The sequence below is a fragment of the Clupea harengus genome, chromosome 20, assembly GCF_900700415.2.
Source record: "Clupea harengus chromosome 20, Ch_v2.0.2, whole genome shotgun sequence".
NCBI classification, from domain to species: Eukaryota; Metazoa; Chordata; class Actinopteri; order Clupeiformes; family Clupeidae; genus Clupea; species Clupea harengus.
In genome coordinates this window covers 15,741,114-15,762,979 of record NC_045171.1, presented here as the reverse complement: position 1 = coordinate 15,762,979, position 21,866 = coordinate 15,741,114, and the positions used below count along the sequence as shown (strand labels likewise).

The window sequence follows — 21,866 nt, the reverse complement described above, 5'->3', positions numbered from 1 at the left end:
AGACACACCGTAGGGGAGCACAGACAGAAGGAAAATGACAACTTTAAAAACACATGAAGCGGTAGCACTGACCAGTCTATAAAAGGACACAACAATTCTGAAGTTTAAAAGAAAAGGTTACAGTTCAGCTACAAAGGAATGCATTATAAGATGCTGGGGAAATTAAACCTTTTAAAATAACTATAAAGAGAAGCATTACAAGAATAAAGGCTGTTTTCACTTTCACTTTCAGACACACACACGCGTTTCGCTGCAGTACTGGCCTTTCCTGTTGAAACTGGTCTGTTGCTGAAGAGGGGCCTCGGCCCACATGAGGAGCTCGAGAAAGGGAGAGACGGAGAGAGAGAGGGAGACGAGAGGAGTCCGCATCCTCCTCTTCATCTCCTCCCTTCAGAGCTTTACACATTCACTTCATCCAAATCTCTCCCTCCTCCCCGCACATCAGGAGGGTCATGGGAAGGAGGGGGTGTGGGAGGGGGGCATTAGGGCGAGGGGGATTCTGGGAAATGGTTGAGTCCATGGTTGAGTGTTTTCATTCTTCTGATTGACTACATTTACACAGGTCGACTCAAACATGTTGACTCAATTCTCTTTTCCTCACTGCGTTTTTTTTTTTTTTTTGAGTGGGATTTGTTTAAAAACACAAAAAAACAAATGAGGGACTACAAAACAAACAGACGTAAAAACAGGTCAAATTTCAACAGCAATGCTGTGGTTGGAATCCAGAATCGGTTGGCTTGTTTTGTTTTTGTACTGTTTGTTTCATTTGTACAGGTCTGTTTGTTGTTGGAGTTGTTTGTGTTTATTATTTCGTGTCCGTATGAGAGGGTCTGTTGGGGAAGGCAGGGTTTTCAGTCTGGTGGGAGCAGGTCGTGGAGACGGAATCGCTCCCTTACATGGGGTCGCACGTCCTCATTCTGCCCAAAAATCACGGAGGGGAGAGGGGACAACGCATGGATGGAAGGAGAAAAGAGAGAGAGAGAGACATGTTTATCAAACAAGGAAAACAAAGGATGGGTGTACTCAATACTGAGGTGATCAGTTAGCATACAGACATATAGAACACTGATGCTCATGCACACACACACACACACACTATAAGCAGTCGAATGTGCTCATATTTCTAACCCTCTGTCACACACACAGAGGGAGTAAGTAACATTTGCACACACTTACCAGCTCGACCAGTTTCTCCAAGAAAGGGACCAGCTTCTGGAGCTCGCAGTCATTCCTGTCCATGAACCAGCTCTCAATGGGTATACCGTTAGACAGCTGTTAGGAACACACACACACACACACACACACACAGATTGAGAAACAAAACTACACAAACCTCAAGCAAGTGGAATTTGTGACCAGTAATTTTTTTTGTGTTCAACACTTCACTTGACCAACACAGTTTAACACTTCACTTTGAGGTGTTTTTGTTCTGGACTAACCTGTCTGGTGGTCATAAATATATGGATTTATACGGTTGATTGCCAAAACGATACATTTCTCCAAAAATCTTTTTAATTATTTTATTTAGAGATGCATCGGCCGACTGCCCATTAATCGGAACCAGTTGGTGTTTGCTCCTCACGCAATCAGCAAACAGTCGTTTTTTTGTTTATTTCGGCTGATGCGTGTTCTGGCAGTGCACGCTCCATGACACAAAGTGCATGCAATTCTGCAAAGATAATGCCCTAAATATGTCAAAGCAACAAAGGACTTGTTGCACCATTTATGTTGGAAGCAACAAAGGACTTGTTGCACCCTTTGAGGATCTTAGCGAGAGAGATCAGCTCTTCCACAGCGACTGTGGCAGATGTCATCCCATTAACATTTCCTAAGAAAAGGTGCTGAAGCGGATGATGGCGTGAAGATGTTTAACACCTCTCTCTTGAGAAGATTCAGCACAATTAAATTGGAGCTCTTTTACTGTCTGGCTACAATCCTCAATCCAAGATAACAGCAATGACAACACATTTGTTAATAATTGGCCAACGTTAACAACAAATAATGGTCTATTAAATGTCTAATAATGATGACAAAATTAAGGTTGTCTACATAATAAAGTAACCAACTATGTCATTTTCTTTAACCAAAAGGTACAAGGATTGATATTAGATTTTATGGAATTTCACAAGGCTAAATCACTCTGTTTTTTGCTTGTCCACATAACTAGACACTGGGCAGATGTGACGCACTCAAATTTGCGTTCATGTGATAGGCTGCAGAGAATTGCATTTGTGAATCAAGCCACGTCAATGGCGAGCAGTTTGTAATAGCACGTTCGTTAGTCTGTAAATAAATGTAACAGCGTTAATATTTGTGAATCGTGTGACATTAATATGTGAATCAGGAAATACCTTTGTGAATCCCGTGACATTTATTTTTTTTATTTTAAAACTATTTCAACTCCACACATATCAACCTCAGGATCCTGTTACCTTATCAGGATATACTGTACAAGAAATAACCAGGTCTTGATGATAATTATCCTATACATAATTATAATTGCAACGATTTGCTTTAATAAGTGGTAATAGTAGTAACTAATCGTACTTCAGCATAATGCAAGTGAATCTGTGCTTTTTTTTCAAATGCTGCCGACTCACCAAGGATCTTGAAAGCTAATGTAATCAAGCTTGCCTATATGAACTGTATTTGAGAGATTTTATACTAGCGTAGATAATGTGCAACCAGCCAGCTGCTATTGCAAAATAAACCCAACACACTGAAGGAGTTTATACCGACTAGCTGTGTGTATGTTAACTGCCTGCATCCTTATCTACAAAAACAAATCAATGACTACACTTAACCAGATTAAAGGTTAATAGTAGTATTAATTCGAACCCATTTTTATTATCGGCTAATGAGGCGTGATCTGCAGAGTAATTTATGTTTACTACACAGACTTATGCGCTCCTGTGACAAAGCGCGGCAGGTGGTATTATAGTGATGAGGCTTAACTATACACAGGTCACAGGTTCCTCTTCCAGGGACCTATTGATGAAAATGTGTACCTGCACTGCACTGTAAATGGCTTTGGACCAAAAATAACTAAACACAACAACAAACATGCAGAATGAATTAAAGGTAAACTGTACCTTTAATGTAAATTAAAGTAAATGTATCTCGTAACTAACGGTCCATTCGACTTGACTGAGCACAGGAGACTGTGCTTACTCACCTGGTAAGCGAAGGCCTGTGGCGAGTTGTCAATGATGATGGTCTTAGACAGATCCCTCCCGAGGATATTTAGGTCTTTGATGTAGTTCCCCTGCACACACACGCAATGCTCCCGAAACAACCTGTGCCTGTAGTAACCAGAGAGAGAGGGGGACCGGTGAGAGAGAGAGAGAGAGAGAGAGAGAGACACATTGCTATTGAAACAACCTGTGCCTTGAGTAAAAGAAAGAGGGACACACACTGGGAGAGAGAACCATGAAAAGAAGGATGAAAGAAAGAAAAACACTGAAAAAGAAACACAAACTGAGAGAGGGGGAGAGGTGAGACGAGAGAGGGAAACATACTGGGAGAGAAAGAAAGAGAAACAAAGACTGAAAGAAAGCTCCCGAAACAATCTGTGCCAGCAGCCACAACCGAGAGGGGGACAAGTGAGAAAAACACAGAGAGAGAGAGGAAAAGACAGGAGGAAGGATGAAGGAATAGACAAAAAAAAAAAAAACAAGAAAAAAAATTGTGTTCCCAAAGCAAAGGGGGCATGTGAGGAAGTGAGAGAGCAGCAGCAACAGAGAGCGAAAGAGAACGGAGGACTGAGAATAGGCAGTGGTAAATGTAAAAGTATCGTGATGCTGTACTGTTCAATATTTTCAATGTGTTGTTCAGATACGAGGCGGCAACTAGAATGGCACAATCTCTTACTTTTACTGCCAACTATACATAGATGAAAAGAACTTTTATTGTTTTGGGGGCATCGATATACACTCAAGACGCAGGAGAGAGCGAGACGAAGAGAAAGAGTAGGAAGAAGAAAACCAATCAGCACAATCTTTTGGCGGGGGATAAATATTTAACATGGAGCATGAAGGATGACACCCTGACAACACATTGACACGTCATGTGGATCCAACTCACACTCCCTCCCACACACATATATATATGTGTGTGTACCCCAGCCCGCCCGCCGACACACGCCCATTTATCATCCTCACACTCTGGACTGTAACATTAGTCCCTGTACACACCACCTACAGGCACGTAAAGGCCAAAGGTGGGGCAGTTTCAGGTTACCCTGCGACCGACCGACACACAGACCAGGGTAGGGTCTACAAAAGCCCAAAGATCAAGTCTTTAGTCAGGGCCTGATGAGTGACAAAACGCCAGGACGTGGCCTAGGCTTAGGGGGTTTAACCCCTGTGTGAGTCTGGAGGCGAGTCACAGGCAGCACTTACCTAACCAGCTGTTTCTTGGGGTCGAGGATGTTGAGCAGTTTGTCTGCGTACACCTTCTTGGAGGCTGTGAAGAGGATAATCTATGGGAAAGAGAGACGAGACCAACATGAATAATTTACATGGACAGGAAGAGGTTAAAAAACAACAAAAAATAAATAAAACAAAAGATGGGGGGGGGGTTCTGGAGTGAGGAGAGATGGAAGAGAAGGAAAACCCACCTCATAAATCTGTGACATCCGTTCTAGGAATTCCCGGAAGAACGGCCTCAACCGCACATACACCTGTGACACACACACAAATACATCTCAACTTCAGTGTTCAGAGGCAATCTATCTAATTAATATGCACAGAAGATAACACATTCTTGGCAAACCCTGAGGCTGTGTTCACACCAGGGACCATTCCAATTTATTCTACAAATCAGATCCTTACTGACTCTCAGCACAGATGCTTGCAAAGAGGAATCAGCAGGAGGATCCTCCAAAAACAGCTATGGCTACAGTCCTCATCAGGCAATCCAACCAGAGGATTAGCCATAATAACCATCCAATTTGTGGACTATGTGGACCTTCACTATCTTGATCACTGATTAATTATCGACGGAAGTAACCAAGTTGAGCACAAGATCTTCTAGGACAGTGGTCACCAAACTTTTTTGGCCAAAGATCACAAACTCTGCCTTCCTGACAGGCAAGATCTACCTATTGAGGCGTTGAGAGAAAAAGACTGTCCAGACTGTACTTACAACTTAACTTTTTATTTAGCCTAATTGTAATTGAGTGAAATTAAACACTTTGGTCCAGCTTTCAAGTTGATGTGACCAAGAACACACTAAATCACTTAATTTCAGTGCAACATAAAAAGGAAAATATTTGTGAAACGCACTCAATATGAACAAGAAAAAACACATTTGCAATGAGCAGGCTGGATATGAACTGCTTTATTTATCAACTGAAGACAACACTGACCATCTTTGTTTTCAGATCATTTGACAGTTGTTTTGAGGCCCCCATGTTGCCACTCTTCAGAGGAGAATCAAGGAGAAGCACATCTTGCAATTGGCTACCTTAGATAGTTTTTCTAATGATTGAATGCACCTTTCTATGGAATTGAAGGCTTAACAAGCTAATCAGACTAATTATGTGTTGCAATTATTCAGTATTGAGTAGTTACAGGTATTCAAATCATGAAAATTATTAGGGTGCCTAAATATTTGCAGAGCCTATTTTTCACATTTGATTTCATTTCAAATACTGCTACACTAAATATCTTTGTCTGGAAAACACCCCAGTACTCAGTGTTAAATAGAAAACGAATAATATCCCACTGTGTTCTTTTTTTGGTGAAGACAGAGTAAATTATCATGCAGCCTCAGAGGGTGCCAAAACTTTTAATACGACAGCGTGCATATTAATATTTCGAAAACCAACACGGTAATTGGAATGAAGTGGGAGTGGCCGATTAGGCTACTAACATAAGCGCAAACGTCACCTTTAACATTAATATTAATATTTAGAAACACGTTGCAGTGTTAAACGAGTCGTAGAAGTTAAAATAGACAAATATCTGTCTCGAAAACCGTTCATTTGGGTAAGCTAATACATAACGTTAATCTATAAATAGACTTAGGATATCGGTTTATTTAACAAACTGGCCGATAACCAAGATAACAACGACATCCAAGAGAGCTCGAGGATTTTATGCACGCGAGTTGAGCCTAGTTGCGAGCTGTCAGAATGTTGGAAATCTCTCTACATTGCTCAGACATTCTGCAACTTTACCCAATCCGACTGAACATGTTGAACTCTTCCGACAGTACCCGACAATGACCAACAAACACCAACTGCTGGCGCACACTGACCCAACTGTTGGTGTTTGTTGGCGTTTGTTGGAGAATGTTGGCGTTTGTCAGGGCAGTGTGCAAGCTGCTTTAGAAGGGGCATTTAGTGGGAAGGCCTGAATTTGTGAGAAATCGTTGGTGATTACGTTCATATCAACTCTACGGACTTCCTCGGATTTAAATAGCTGGCGTTCATGAATCAGGCGGAGATCTTTTCTGACGTTGGTCTTCCGAAGACCGTTAGAAAACATTTCAGAAGACACTTCAGAAAATGTTCAATTTTTTTTTTTTTTTTTTTCCCCTGTATTTAAAAAAAATACTAATTTGGAGATCGACAGGGAAGGTCTTCGAGATCGACACGTCGATGGCGATCGACAGGTTGGCGACCTCTGTTCTAGGACGTGATGTTTATGCAGTGCCATCGCCCTCTAGGGGTCACAAGATGTGCCTGTACTGAGAGTGTGTGTGTGTGTGTGTGTACCTGGTATATAACATCTTGGAAGAGGACAGGGAAGGTAAGTGCTGCGTCCTCCAGCTCATTCAGGCTACAATGCACCAGCGTCTCATCCTGAAGAGAAACAAAACGGCAGAAATACATCAGTCTGTCAGCTCAAGTATCACACACACACACACACAGACCATAAATTACACACACGCACAGATATGTTACATACAGAAGCAGATAAACATGGATATATCAGCCCATTTGCCTGACTGTGTGTGTGAAATACGAGTGTATTCACACACACACACACACACACACACACACACACACACACACACACACACACACAGCTACACTAAACGTCATATCTATATACACACACACACGCCTGTTATTCACACACAGGTGCATCGTAATAAATCTGGCTGTCTGGCAGGACATCACTGCTTTAAATTTAGACCCACATTTCACAATTCTGGGTGTCTGATGTGGCACCTGTTCCAGTGGGCAAGAGGTGAGGGGAAATAATAATTACTACGACCGGAAATACTCAGCGCTCATAAACGACAGCAGCTATTTATGCAAGTAGTGATAAAGTGCTCCGTGATAAATTTAAAATGGTTAAATCCACAGGCCTGATGAGTAATTGTAGCAGACGACAGTGATTGCCCCCATTCATAAACTTACTCATTACTGTTTAACAACCCTCTCTAATTAGTGGGTTTCGACTGATCTGCTTGATGTATCTGTGAGGCAGAGGTCCAAAACTACAAGAGCAGAGAAACAGAGAGGAGAAAGGAAAGAGGAGCAGAAAGAGGAGATTGAGGAATACAGGGGGGAGAGAGAGAGAGAGAGAGAGAGAGAGAGAGAGAGAGAGAGAGAGCACAGCTTCAAGGAGACAGCACAGCACCACATGGGGCATTCCAGCATAGCACAACTTCAAGGAGACAGCACAGCACAGCACTGCATGGGGTATTACAGCACAGCCCCAGTTTGTTGCCCAGCCCAGCACAACACAACACAAGGCCACCATTCCCTCACCAAGTCGAGCACCAGGGAGAACTCTGGAGTGCTGCGGGTCTTCAGGGGAAGAGCCGGCTTACGCGTCAGCTGCTCCTCAGTCAGAGGGGGCACGTGCTTAATGAAGAAATACCTACAGGGGAGACACATACAGCTGTTACACAAACAGATCAACATACACAGGTACGTTACACACACACAGGTATGCTACACACACATACACTCATACAGGTGTTACACAAACAGATAAACATACACACTCATACAGGTGTTACACAAACAGATAAACATACACACACACACACACTCATACAGGTGTGACGCACACAGATAAACATACACAGGTACGTTACACACACACACACACACAGTACCAGTCAAGTTTGGACACACCTTCTCATTCAATGGTTTTTCTTTAGTTTTATTATTTTCTACATTGTAGATTAATACAGAAGACTCCAAGGCTATATAGTAGTATACAGTGAATAGCCCTATTACAGCTGTGGCTACTGTACTAATCCACATTATGCCAATAACCACTCAACTAAGTAAAGTACCACCCCAGGAAAGGAAGATCAAGAGCTGCAGAGGATAAGTTAATTACAGTAACCAGCCTCAGAAAACGCCAATTAACAGCACCTCAGATTAGAGCCCACATAAGTGCTTCAGAGTTCAAGTAGCAGACACATCTCAAAATCAACTGTGTGAATCAGGCCTTCATGGTCGAATTGTTTGCAAAGAAGCCACTACTGATGAAGAACAACAAGAAGAAGAGGAGGAGAATTGCTTGGGCCAAGAAACACAAAGGATGGACAATAGATCAGTGGAAATCTGTACTGGTCTGAGGAGTCCAAATTTTAGATTTTTGGTTCCAACCGCCGTGCCTTTGTGAGACGGATGGTTACTACATGTGTGGTTCCCACCGTGAAGCATGGAGGAGGAGGTCTGATGGCGTGGGGGTGCTTTGCTGCTGGCACTGTTGGGGATTTATTCAAACTTCAAGGCACACTTAAACAGCATGGCTTCCACAGCATTCTGCAGCGACATGCCATCCCATCTGGTTTGCGCTTAGTGGGACACACCTCCAGGCTATGTAATGGCTGTTTGACCAAGTGATGGAGTGCTGTGTCAGATGACCTGGCCTCCACAATCACCCAATCTAAACCCAATTGAGATGGTCTGGGATGAGTTGGACCGCAGAATGAAGGAAAAGCAGCCAACGAGTGCTCAGCATCTCTGGGAACTCCTTCTAGAAGGTTGGAAAACCATTCCAGGTGACTACCTCATGAAGCTGATTGAAAGAATGCCAAGAGCTAAAAGCCATCATCAATGCAAAAAGGTGGGTACTTTGAAGAATCTATAATATAATACAAAAAATATATAACATAATTCCATATGTGTTCCTTCATAGTTTTGATGTCTTCAGTATTAATCTACAACGTAGAAAATAATAAAAATAAAGAAAGCCACTGAATGAGAAGGTGCATCCAAACTATTGACTGGTTCTGTAGATACACACATAGGTATGTTACACCCACACCCACACAAAACACATATCCACAAAGGGATCTAATGCTATTCGCTGGTTCTAATGTTTTTCTCTGAGCAGTGTGTGTGTGAGAAACATGAATGAATAAGGTGTGTGTGTGTGTGTGTGTATCAGCCATCCTGTGTACTCACGGGTCAAACACCTCCCAGTCCTCCTCATATGAAGCCTCTGCTGGGATGGTGGCTGGAACCTCCACATACCCCACCTCTGGGACTGTGTCTGGGGCTGGGGGAGAGAAAGAGAGAGTGTGCGTGTGAGGTAAGACACCTTGTAAGACCAACAGCATTATTATGGTCTGAGCGTTACATTACACCTGTGAGACCCACAGCATTATTATGGTCAGAGCGTTACATTACTTTATTATCTCCAATGTGATTGCTACCTTAGGTGAGGATCACACTGAACAGCTGTCGCAGCGGTAAAAGCAGTAGATTCTCTAAAGTCTGCTATGGTTCGGCAGTGGAATGGCTGACACTGTTAGCATTAGGCCAGTGACGTGGGAGCAACTTGGTTCAACTTCCAGAGTGTAACGCAATGCTCATCAATGTCAGTTTAATGGTAGAATTCAGGCATTCTGTCCAAGCAAAGCAATTAGATTCTTTACTGGGGTGGGACGTTTCTTTCCGTTGCACAGAAATTAGTACTTCACATCACTTAACAAACGAACTAACAGAATGTTTATAGTCTGAGCGTTGTTCATAAGTCCTCACCCGTGAGGGGTGGCAGGTCCGTTTCAATGGTGTTCTCAGCCTCCTCGGGGGGCTCGTCTGCGGGAGGGGGGTGCAGGGGGGGCGGAGGCAGGGCGGCGGGAGGGTAGAGGGGCGCTCGGACGACCTCCGCGGAGGTGGCAGTGCTGGTGGGGGTCTCCTCGCCCTGCTCCATGTCCAGGGCCTTCACAATCTCCTCAGCCTCCACGGCCTGCCCAGGAGAGTCAGAGCCTGACGTGCCTGTGGGAGAAGAGGAGAGGAGAGGAGGAAGCAGAGAGGATGGGGAAAGGGAAGAGAGGAGAGGAGGAGGCAGAGAGGATGGGGCAAGGGAAGAGAGGAGGAGGCAGAGAGAGGGAGGAGATGGGGGCAAGGTGGAGAGGAGAGAGGGAAGAGAGCGGATGGGGAAAGGGAAGAGATGGGGGCAAGGTGGAGAGGAGAGGGAAGAGAGAGGGAGAGAAGGAAAAAGTGAAGCAGAGAGTTAAGGAGAAGAGAGGGAAGAACAGAAGGAAAAGGAGAGGGAGGCGGCGAGGAAAGGGGAAGAGAGAGGAGGAATAGGGTAGAAGCGAGAGAAATGAATGGAGAAGAGACAAGGAGAGCAAAAGATAAGTGGAAATGACACTATACATATTATGGATCATGTACCACAATCCTCATTACTGGAAACACTAATTTGTTTCACACGGCCTTCTTAATGAATGGCCAGAGGATCGGAGGCCAACTCTACAGTCACATTTACTTCTATCTGAAGCACATTGATAGGGCCAATGATTTTCCGCGATAACGGAAAACGGACGGAATTCGCGGAATGAACACTTTGAAACGGAATTGCACCTTTGAAACGGAAACATCATTTTGTTCATACAAATCGCCCAAATTCCCCTGTATTTTGGGCTGCAAGGCTATATTTCTTTCAAATAAACACAACAACGATTGCAACGATGAACAAACATTAATTAAAGAACAAAACCACTGAGAAAATGTCACGTCTGCGCTGAACTCTGCTCCGGCCACGCCCCCCTTTTCAACGGTTGACCCACAGATCTCCGCTAAAGCCACATTCAGTCACATTCACGCGCTCGTCTTCCCAATCGCATTTAAAACAAAAAATGTTTAGTCTTCTGTTCTGTTGATGGCTGGCAAACAACAATCTAAGAAGGGCACATATTATTCACTCATTTTAAGCCATCAATCTACCTCAGGGTGAACAAAATGAGCTGAAACGAAAAAAAAACGGAATTCACCAAATGTGAAACGGAAAATGCATTTTTTTTAAACAGAAAATCATTGGCCCTACATTGAGCAAAAGGATCAGAAATTGCAATACATTGTTGTTATTATTATTGGAAGCACCATGCAATATAACGCCATAACTACACAGACACAGGTGAGGTAATATCACATGGTGTCTGTCTCATAGCTGTGTCTGTCTCTCTCTCTCTCTCATGTCCTCACCGTTCTTGTTTGCTGGTGAGAAGTAATTGAAGACCGGGGAGAAGATGGTGTCCAGGAGGGTGGTGCGGGGCGGACTAGTAATCGTGTCAACCGCCTCCTCCAGCTTCCCGTTGGGCTTGGAGCCTTTACTCGTGTCATGGTTCGTAGCTTCTGAAAACACACACAAATCACCGTTTCATTATTTTGACCAATGGCTATCTGTACCCACTACACCCAAATCCATTATTCTTACCCCAAAGGCTCAATATGTACATTCACACACGCACATTTAACTTTCACTTTGTTAAACGCCAATCCTTTAACCGACCGCTCCAGAAAGCGAAAGCATTTATCATGTTATCGGTGTCTGTTGAGGGAGGATGCTTTCTGCAGTTCACTATTCAGCGTTACATGTGAATGAGACGTTTTCCGTCAGTCTTCTTGACACACTCAACAATCTGTGCCGTAACACGCAAGGGCACAATGCCCACTGTGCTCCACTCCTCTGTGCAACACTGAAGCCATTTGGCACTAAACTGCCATTGACGTCAGAACCGCCCGAATGAGCGAGTTAGCGGACGTTAAGGTCGAGAGACACACTGCACTCTTTATGCCGAGCATCCCTCCGTCCGCTGGAACGTGACCAGGTGACCACGCGAAGCACATCAGAGTTTGAACACTACATCTCGGCTCAGCTGAGCGGCTTTACTCCCAACCCGAGACGGAGGGGAGGGAATTCAGCTGCAATGGTTTGATCTGTTTATTTAATCAGGAGATAAATTAAGTTTAACGGCCCAAAGGCTCGTTTCAAAAAGTCTCCCGTCACCATCAGAGGCAGGGAAACAGATTCACAGAGATCTAAGGCTTTTAATAGCCCCAAGCCTTTCTGCAGCAGCAAATACAAGAGCATGCAAACACTACAATACTAAACACAAACTTTTGTTCAAATATTACTTTATTCCCACAGAATATTAGATACTACACCGGTTCACTTTTCTACAGTTCTGAGTGGTTTGGGTTCGTGATGAACATTTTACGGTTGTCATGGCAATATGAGGTGCTCAGGTGGTGTGGGGTGGCTGTGATTTTGGTACTCACCCCTATTCACTGGGCCCTAATTTTAGACCGGCCAACTCTGTCAAAGGTGATTAAGGAGGTAACGTGAGGTTTGATTTTTGACTCGCACCAATTAACACTAATTTCAGACTGGCCCCCTGTGCGAGGAGAGGGGTGGGAATGATTTTGGGACTCCCCCTCCCCCCGCCAATCAGTCAGGCCCCCTCTGAGGCTTTTGCAGAGGTGAAGAGAGATGTAGGAGTGATTTTGCTGGACTCACCCCATTGACTAATCCTTCATTTCAGTCTAGCCCCCGCTGAGACGTTTGAGAAAGTATTTATTTATTTAGAGTCCAAGACACGGGACCCAAATTCACAGAGTCGTAATATCAGATTGGTCCCCCTCTAACGTGTACACAGGGGTCAGGTGTGGGTGGGATTTGGAACTCGCCCCCATTGGGATGAAGGGTGTGTGTGTGTGTGTGTGTGTCTTGGGACTCACCCCCGTTGACTGAGCCTCTCCTGCGCACCCTGGTGATGCTCTTCTTTGGCAGGTTGCCCGTCTGCGGCGTGGACGTGATGAGGTCACAGCTCAGCCGACTCCTCTTGGCCGGGTTCTCATGCTCCACCTGCAGAACAACAGAACAGAACTTAAGGAACGTCCCTTTAGTGCTCTTAGAACACCACATCTGCAAGAGGGGATGGTGGAAAAAGCACTATGCAAAGGTCGTGATGTTCAGATTACAACGATGGGACAAGTGAGCCATTGATGAAAAGGCAGTCACATGATGCAGATGTACTCTTATGGGTCACTTATGATGCATAAGTGCATCACATGTGGCATTTAATTCCACATATAGATGACATCACTGAAAATAAGACACAAATACAGAGGATCAAAGCATTGTCAGGTGTGTGAGCCCCCAAAGGTTGTGTAGAGGACGGGGGTCATACACATCACTCTCACTCCGTGTGAAATAACCTTGTAAGGCGGTCATTACTGCACCATGTATTGACAAGGGTGCATATTTCTGTATGTTTCCTAGCATTTCAACATTCACTCTCCAACATAGAGTATGTGAACTGTACTCAAATTCATTTGCATTATAGCCTTCCACAGAGATGTGGGTAAAAAGAAACCAGAGGCCACTGAAAATGAGTGAGTGTGACTTTAACTACATGACTTCCTTTGCTCAAATACTGTATCATGATGAATCTATGTTAAATCCTGGCTTTAAAGCTGTGCGAATAACAGAGTATTTCACCTTCACCCACTATTGCCAAGTCACTATCAGTCTTGAAACATGCCAGAGTCCTTAGAGCCTTTACTACTACACAAAAAGCTCTAAGCTGCTAATACTACTACTGCAGCAGCAACTGCATTGGAGTCCATTTAAAGAGGATTTAAGATGTCTGTGTCTGAGGGAGTTAGGAAGGCAGAGTAAGGGGGAGGGATAGCAGGCAGGGTGTTGTGCCAGGCTGATTTGAGACGGAGCGGCCGATGCTACTCTCTGGAATGCGTCCATGCAATTAGGCCGAGCAGCGCCAGAACAAAGGCGGCCTTCTGCTGTAAACCTTCCCTTAATGCCGTGTTGTCACTGAGATGATTAAAACCATGCGGCGCTACACTGAGCTGAGCTACACTGCTCACACGGCTCTGCCGGGACACATACTGAACTCTTAAAGGTACAGTCCACAATTCTTAACCCAATACAGAAAAAAAATTCAGGTGTTTGTACAACGTACTAGCTGTGTAAACAGGACACAAAGTGGATTGACTGAGCCATACCCTTTTCCAGCCAATCAACACGTTGCTTCAGGAGCATGGAAGGGAGGGGTGTAATTTGACTGGCAGTTGAACACGAATATAAACAACCTTTTGCCAGAATCACAGACAGCACCTTTAATTGCGTTGCTTGGCATCCAGAAAGCTGAGGCAAAGCTGGACATCCCATTACGAAACACGTCACCTCGTAGGCTCAGGCTGTGTGTGACTGTTTCCCCAACAGAAACTCAACCTCAGCTATTCCACACCTTCAAGGTCCACGGGCAGCTGGCTGCATGCTTGCTCAGGCCGTAGCTACCTAGCGCCATTATGGATGTGAGTACTCTAGAACCCACCGCTAAAATTAGAATGCTGCCAGAGTTCTCAGACAAGCTGCTGCATTCCATCCCTCAGTTCTGGGGGAACACGACACCAGCTCCTGACAAACTCTGAATTTACATCTTAAATCTGGAAGGGGAGGCTAAATTAAGGACTGACCGTAGGTTGGGAAGTGGGCTGTGTGTGTGTAGGCGTGGGGATGGGGTTGTGTAACAGACTCAAAAGCAGTTCTACAACTTTTCGTGACCTTCGTCTACACACGGAAAATGAGAGTAGTCTGAACCATATCAATCTAAACTAGGGCTGCCACCAAAAGTCATGTCTGGACGGGATCAAGAGAAGAAAAAAGAAAAAAACAATAACAAATAGAACGCAGCCCACATTGGGCACAAAAGCATAGACAGAAGTTGTCAAGTTTTTAGCAATTTAGAAAGTAGCAAATTCTCAGAGCTTGTGCACTTGGCAGCAACAATATTATTTCCGAGAGTAAACTTCACCATGACAACGAAGAAGGTGGTAAAGTGAAGGCACTGGTGAAAATAAAGATTGAATACAGACATATTTTCAAAATAAAAATGAATTTTGAAAATGGAAAACTATAATAACCTTGGTGTGCATGTTTGTGTACATATGTACCTTGACGGCATTGCCTCTGATGAACTTCTTGATGGTGGAGAGCAGGCCCTTACCCCCGGCGGAACACTCGTCCACCTCGGAGTGCTTCCGCTTGGGCCGTGACGGGCGGGATGTTCGGGTGGGGCTCGCCTGCTGAGAAGCCTTGCGCATTCTCAGCCTCATGGTGTTAACGGTCACATGTAAGACTGCAGAGAAGGGGGAATAGGAGAAAAGAAGATTAAGAGAGAAAAGAAGAGACCGCAACAGATGACATTACAATCATCCAATTTACACTAGTTTCCTGCTACTACTATGCTTTAGACAAACAAATATATTTTGTATCAAATTTGCGGGGGGGAAAAGGGTTAGCACAGAACAGCTCAGTTAGTATACAGGGAGATTATGGTTTTTGCCCAGACCCTAAAAAGATGCCCAATGTACACATACACACACACACACACACACACACACACACAGTTGCCAACCTGCACTGTCACCACAGTTTTGAGTCACAGCAGGTGTGTGTGTGTGTGCGTGTGTGCGCGTGCATGCCCCTCGTCTCCTTTATGTTTCTAGTGCTCAAAGTTTTAGCCAGGAACTATGGATGTTAACATCTGCTTCCAGTCCAGATACCATTTCCTTAAGATCACAGAACACCAATGCTGCAATAGCAAGCACACAACATCAACCCGGTCTTTGTGACATACTGCCACAATGGTGCCAATGTGTGATTAAAAAGCATCACCATCTTACACCATTTGTTCAACCTATAGCTTAAGTGGTAGCAGTGAGTTCACGCACCAATCTCCAATAATCATCTTCTATTGACAAAACACAGTCACTCCAAAAGAACGAAAGAGCTTCGGTGACAACAGTAAATCTATACTCAATAACTATCTTGCAGGCACATTAGACAATTCACAGCATCACCACTGCACTGGTAATGCCTACCCCAGAAAACCTCACTATAAATAATGACATAATTTCAACACAACCAGGATGTAACGGATCCGTATCAGATTTCTGTTCTTAGGCAGAGCATTATTCGCTAAAATGGTGTGTGTGTGCACGGAGAAACTAAGCACAGAACTCTTCTTATATGTTCTCCCACCCCTGCCTGTTACATAACCGCTGACTGAAAATGTGTTCCCGCATGTCCAGGACCTGTCAGGAACTCAGCCAAGCACAGTCCTGCCTGCATCTTCCACACCCCCCCCCCCCCAACATCTGCAGCAAATCAAAGCTACAGCACTGCAAGCACCCGTCACACACAAAGGCATATTGGACTGTAACATTAGCATCCTGTACACAAAGAACGCAGAGCCAGGAAGAACAAACTGGTGATCTCAGACCTGTCTCTATGCGTTTTTTTATGGGCAAGAATTTAAGCAAACCGGGCACCATTTTCAAACTGTTCAATCATTCTACTGGAGAAATGCAGATATAGCCTCCACACAATAAAATAAGGGGCTTGGTGCTCCTCTGATGTGATGTAAACGGCATTAGAAATGGCACATTGCTGTGCTATTCAGAGTACAGTGTGCTTTAATGACCCATGTTCACACTGCAAGTCATACTGAACATCATTTATTTGTCTGTCTGAGTGTGTGTGTGTGTTTGTTTTGATGCACTGTGTGTGATGTTTTTGTGTGCTTCAGAGTGGTATACGCACAGCATGATGAGCTACCACGGAGCTGAAGTGATCAAACTACAAGCTGAAGACTGGGGGGTGTGTGTGTGTGTGTGTGTGTGTGTGTGTGTGTGTGTGTGTGTGTGTGTGTGAGTGAGTGAGAGCGAGAGAGCGACAGTGATTCTGTTAGCCTCAGGGGGGCCTCCCAGTAATGGGACCAGACGAGTGTCAGGCTGAGCACGGACACAGTGGGAGACCCTGCATGCCGCAACAAGTCCTGAGTCCTAAAAAGCATCTGATAGACGCCCTCTTTCCACAAACGCGATCTAGATGCTAGTTTGTTCAACTTGCGAACCTTCTAAGAACGTGTTTGCTTCTCCACAGGCTAGAGAGCCACCATAGCCTTACGTCACTGTATACATCTCCGCTTCTCCAACAACCCGAGAACCAAGCACAACAATGGTGTACTAGCAAAAAAGCATAACTACTATTTACATTTGTAACACTGATGTGAGAAATAAGTAGCTCACTAAACAGCTGTTAAAATAAAAATAATTAAAAAAAATAGCGGTCACAAAATTTGAGTTGGTCTTGTTGGTCATTATAATCCCACCCCCAGCGCATGACGTAAGAGGTTCTTGGTTCTAGACCAGCACAGTGTTGGTGCCTCTTCCAGACCAGTCTCCCTAGCCAAGAGCAGTTTATTTGGCTGTCAAAATGCGAAGAACTGGTTCGAGACTAGGCACCGGCGCTGAACTGCATTGGTGGAAAAGGGATAACAGTCAGCACTACATTACACACACACTCTGATAACAGCATGCACTTATTCCCTCATACACATACCACAAACATGCACCCCAACACAACAACCACTGCTGCTGCCGCCGCCACCACCAACACAGCTTTTTAATAATGTGGGCACAGACAGACGCGCAGTATACACCCACCCTTTCTCTATCTCCAGCACACACACACACACACACACACACACACACACACACCAGCAGAGCCCTGTGATCTGGCAGCTCCTCACACATGCAGGAACAGCGGCAGGCTCAAATTAGGCTGCAGCATGCTAGCTGTGAGCAGGAGGGAAACACACACCTCAGTAGGAGAGTGGGAGAGAGAGCGCAGATTTGTAGCTTGAAGACACTCCCTGCTTTTTTTCCCCCTTTCCAATCCATCAGAAAGCATGACTCATCCACAGCTTCCAACACACTCATACACACACGGTGGGTACCAGCTATCTTACATACACTGAGGGGATGGGTGAGTATACACACACAATTTCTGCTACATATCTTCCATGGGCAGGGAGGTTTTAAAAAACAAAAACACAGATCCATCCTCTCGCAGATAACATTAGACAAAGACTGCATCCCGAGGCTGCAGAACATACTGTCCTCTTTCCGCTCTCTTTCAGATTATTTCTCTTAAAATTACAACCAGCTGTTACACACGCTCCGAACAGAGGGAAATGACACCACACATGTGCTTGCACACTCTTGGAAACGCACACACACACAGGCAGACAGACAGACAGACACACTAGCCTAGATTACCACAAGATTTATATATATATATATAAAAAAAGCAGTCCGGTCTCCCCGCGAGGCTAATTAAACACAGAATAATAGCCATGTCCAGAGATGATTCACTGCCGCCTTCAGTCAGACACCCTTGGAAGTAGCACCCTGGAAGAATTATTTAATTGAAACCAGAGGCTGCACAGTTATCTATGAGATTCTGTCAACTGGACCTTCAAGGTGAAGTCCTCCATCCTGGTGACAGATTGTTGATATATCCTAACATTTTTTTGAGCGTGCACAGACGGAACAGACAGCTATAGTACCTTGAGGAGGAACTCGCAGAATTAGTCAAAAAGTGTACTGGATTATAATCGAGGACTGTACCTTTCACTTAAAACTGAAAGTAAAGAGGCAATGGTATCCAGGAGTAGTCATTGTTTGTTTGATTGTCGAGTAACACAGTGTTGACAAGTATAACACTGAACTACGTAAGACAAATTCGATCTTCTATTTTTTTTATTATTTGCATCTTCTTTGCACATGGTACCTACTGATAGGTCACATGGAAAGCAATAACACAACAACCAATATCCATGGCGATATTAAAGCAGGATGATGTAATAGAATTATGGCCTGAAGAGGGGAAAATAAATAAATAAATTATAAGTCCACGGTGATATAATTATCAAAATGATAGGCTTGGATATTCTAATTTGAAGGAATCTTTTCAATGTAAATAATATATTAATTGTCAGTTGTTGCTTTTAATTAGGGGATCCCCACCTACTCAGAAGTCCGAGTTTTCATACTTAAAAAAAATAAAGAGGGGGGGTGGTACAATGGGCAGAATTATCAGACATGCTGGAGGGTAATGGAGAAACTCGGCCCATCCAAGCAGCTTACCCAAATGTATGTCTAATTTGAACCAGTGTGACTGCCATGTAAAACGCAGTTTGAACTACTTGGAAAAGTCTCCAGATCTATTCAACTTCAGCGAAACAAAATCTGAACTGTGTGGACAATCGGAACACACTGCTAATGACCGGCTACCTTAGGTTACACTTGAATAAACTGTTCAGCTCACCCTGCTTGCCGAACTGAACATACTGTTTCAGGACAATGTCGAGGGGTTATACCCCCCCTTTGCAGAAGACAGTTTGTGCAAGTTTACCATTTTAAGTGTTAAATTGGCAGGCCAGCATAACGTTACACCGAATTCGACTTGCTCAAGACCTTACCAAGTTTCCTGGACAGACTAGATGAGTTAGCGTTAGATAAAGCGTTGCCATCGCAACAGAACGACATATACAACTTAATTCGCACTTTTGGACAGGTGAATAAACTCCGTAATCACAGAAACCTGCTCGCGAGTTCAAGTGACCACGTAGCAAGTTGCTGCAAAAAAGCTTTTACGGGCTCTGTTTGCAAGCTCGCTAGCTTGCTAATGTACTAAAAGTGGGCGGGAAATCAGAGACCACAAACTGGAGATAGTGTCAAGCTGTAGAAAGCCGTTGAAGATTATCACAGAATCTCTACTATGCATTCAACGTTACTAACGTGACATTTTTACGAGAAAGTTGCTATCAACGTCTATTTAGTTTAACACAGAAATCCCCTCAAGTCTACATGCACACGAAAAACATTACAAGTATGTTATCATTGCCTAAAGTTAACGTTACTTTCCAGGTGTTAGCTCGCCAGTCAGACGTTAACGCTAGGTGATGAAGTGTTTGGTAGCTTGTATTCCCTTAAAGCTGTAAGTTTGTGAACATATCTAATGTGACTACAACAGAAACCGATTCTCCAACACCTTGAACATTTGAAGTAATGTTCGCAGAACCTTTACTTTTTTGGACAACTGGGCTGGCTTGCTATCCTGTAGAAACCGTGCTACCTTGCTCTGTCGCCTGTAGCCCAGTAGCGACATGGAATACCGTTGGCAAGGTTGCTAACTGTACTTTCCACAACTGCCAAACCTACTATTAAGTTTAAAGCCGTTTAGATTAGTTTCCTTAGACTAACAAGAAATTGAGTAACAGTAAAGCGTGACACCACTCCGGCTGGAATTAACTATTTATCTAGTGTCGAACTGGCCATCACTTATTACAAAATCTACAAAGTGAAGTTCAGTGGCTACGCTATCCACCAGGTGCTAATTAACGTTAGCCTATCCATTTGAAATAAGCAGGCTAGCATGGCTAGCTAACATGGGGCTTCACACCAGTCAGCAGCGCCTGCTTCAAAATAAACTGGTTGGAGTATGCCAACAATTTATGTTCCTGCCTACGAATAAAACGTAAAAGACATCAAACGAGTCATGCACGCGTTAAAAGAGCATGTTGACTGGTAGGTTGGTGAAACTAACTTAGCTTGCTAGCCAAGCTAACGTTGCGCTACACGGTTAGGTGAAGTAGGATAGAACATGGGTAGGACAAGACGAGAGCAAAATATTTATCTGTTAACGTTAGGTTAGCCAGCAACGACAACCACACTGGTCACTACATGCATTACACAAGAGTAGACGTGCGAGTTTCACTTACTTTACGAAACTCGTAAGTATCTCTTTGATGAGATATGAGGACACCCTTAGCTGTTCGGTCACCGTGCCGAAGACGGCCGCTGTCTCTGGCCACCTTTCCTCGGCTATGTTCAGGCACCGTTTGTCCGACCGTGCGCTGCACCTCCAGACGCCATTTCCCGCCTCCTTACCCTCACACTCAATGGCAGTAGCCCGGATGACTAGAAATTCTGCGCAAGCGCAGCCTGATCGCATCTCCTCCATGCTAATAGCAAAACAATATCGAGGAGTGACGGATGTCAGTAGAAACACTGGTGGATGATTTGCGTTATGTATAAACACCCTCAATCGCGTGTCTTGCTCAAGGTAGTCAGCTCAGTGCCCAGAAACCTTCATAATAGACTACATATCTTTCAAGGGGAATTTAAACCCAACCCATGCCCTTCATAAAATGAGCTTATGCCCTCTGCTTATCGCACGAGAACAAAATGGCATTGCGCGATAATCTTATATTTTCACTTTTCTTTCACTGGTACTCCAGGTTGACCCAATCTATTTTTGTGGGAGGGTGTTGACTGGAAACAAATGGCGGGATCAGTCTGTGCACAGTCACACCAGGAGGAAAATAAAAATAGACATTGTGCAGCTGAGATAGAGGAGGGGGACAGCTGAAGGGGAAAACAAGTCCCGGTCGCCATGGCGATATAGGTGTTGTTACGAAAGCTACAGTAGCAAAATGACTGATGCTTACGGCCAATAGACTACTCCAACAAACGGTTCACGGGTAACCACCATAGAAACGGAATTTCGGCACTGCGCTTTCTGCCTTCTTCTTACATGCTCATCATACCGTCTGTGCCCTCGCGAAAATATCAATTCTAAAAACACACCCGGTGAAGAAATATTTTCAAAAACACTATAAGCCTAAGACATTTTTACACACATTTTCTGAATAGCCTTCCTGATAATTTGTTAAAAAAAAAAAAAGAAAAAGAAATCGCCATACTATCTCACCTACACACA

General features: G+C 44.2%; 1 protein-coding gene across 1 annotated transcript; it reads right to left on the bottom strand.

Moving 5' to 3' along the window:
* Positions 1–685: 685 nt before the first annotated feature.
* On the bottom strand, positions 686–21,516 carry ctdspl2b (CTD (carboxy-terminal domain, RNA polymerase II, polypeptide A) small phosphatase like 2b). Its single transcript, XM_012834423.3, has 13 exons — positions 20,866–21,516; positions 15,188–15,372; positions 12,950–13,076; positions 11,414–11,563; positions 9,965–10,201; positions 9,386–9,479; positions 7,727–7,838; positions 6,722–6,808; positions 4,619–4,681; positions 4,401–4,480; positions 3,176–3,302; positions 1,177–1,272; positions 686–917 (listed from the first exon to the last, which is right to left on the bottom strand). The coding sequence occupies exons 2-13, from the start codon at positions 15,347–15,349 to the stop codon at positions 852–854; spliced, it is 1,401 nt and encodes a 466-aa protein (XP_012689877.2). The 5' UTR covers positions 15,350–15,372; positions 20,866–21,516; the 3' UTR covers positions 686–851.
* Positions 21,517–21,866: the final 350 nt, after the last annotated feature.

Coding starts and splice junctions, on each gene's coding strand:
- ctdspl2b (XM_012834423.3), bottom strand. CDS start 15,349: ATGAGGCTGAGAATGCGCAAGGCTTCTCAGCAGGCGAGCCCCACCCGA. Junction 11,564..12,949: donor GAGAGGCTCAGTCAACGGGG/GTGAGTCCCAAG, acceptor GTGTGTTTTCAG/AAGCTACGAACCATGACACG. Junction 7,839..9,385: donor GACTGGGAGGTGTTTGACCC/GTGAGTACACAG, acceptor TCTCCCCTGTAG/GTATTTCTTCATTAAGCACG.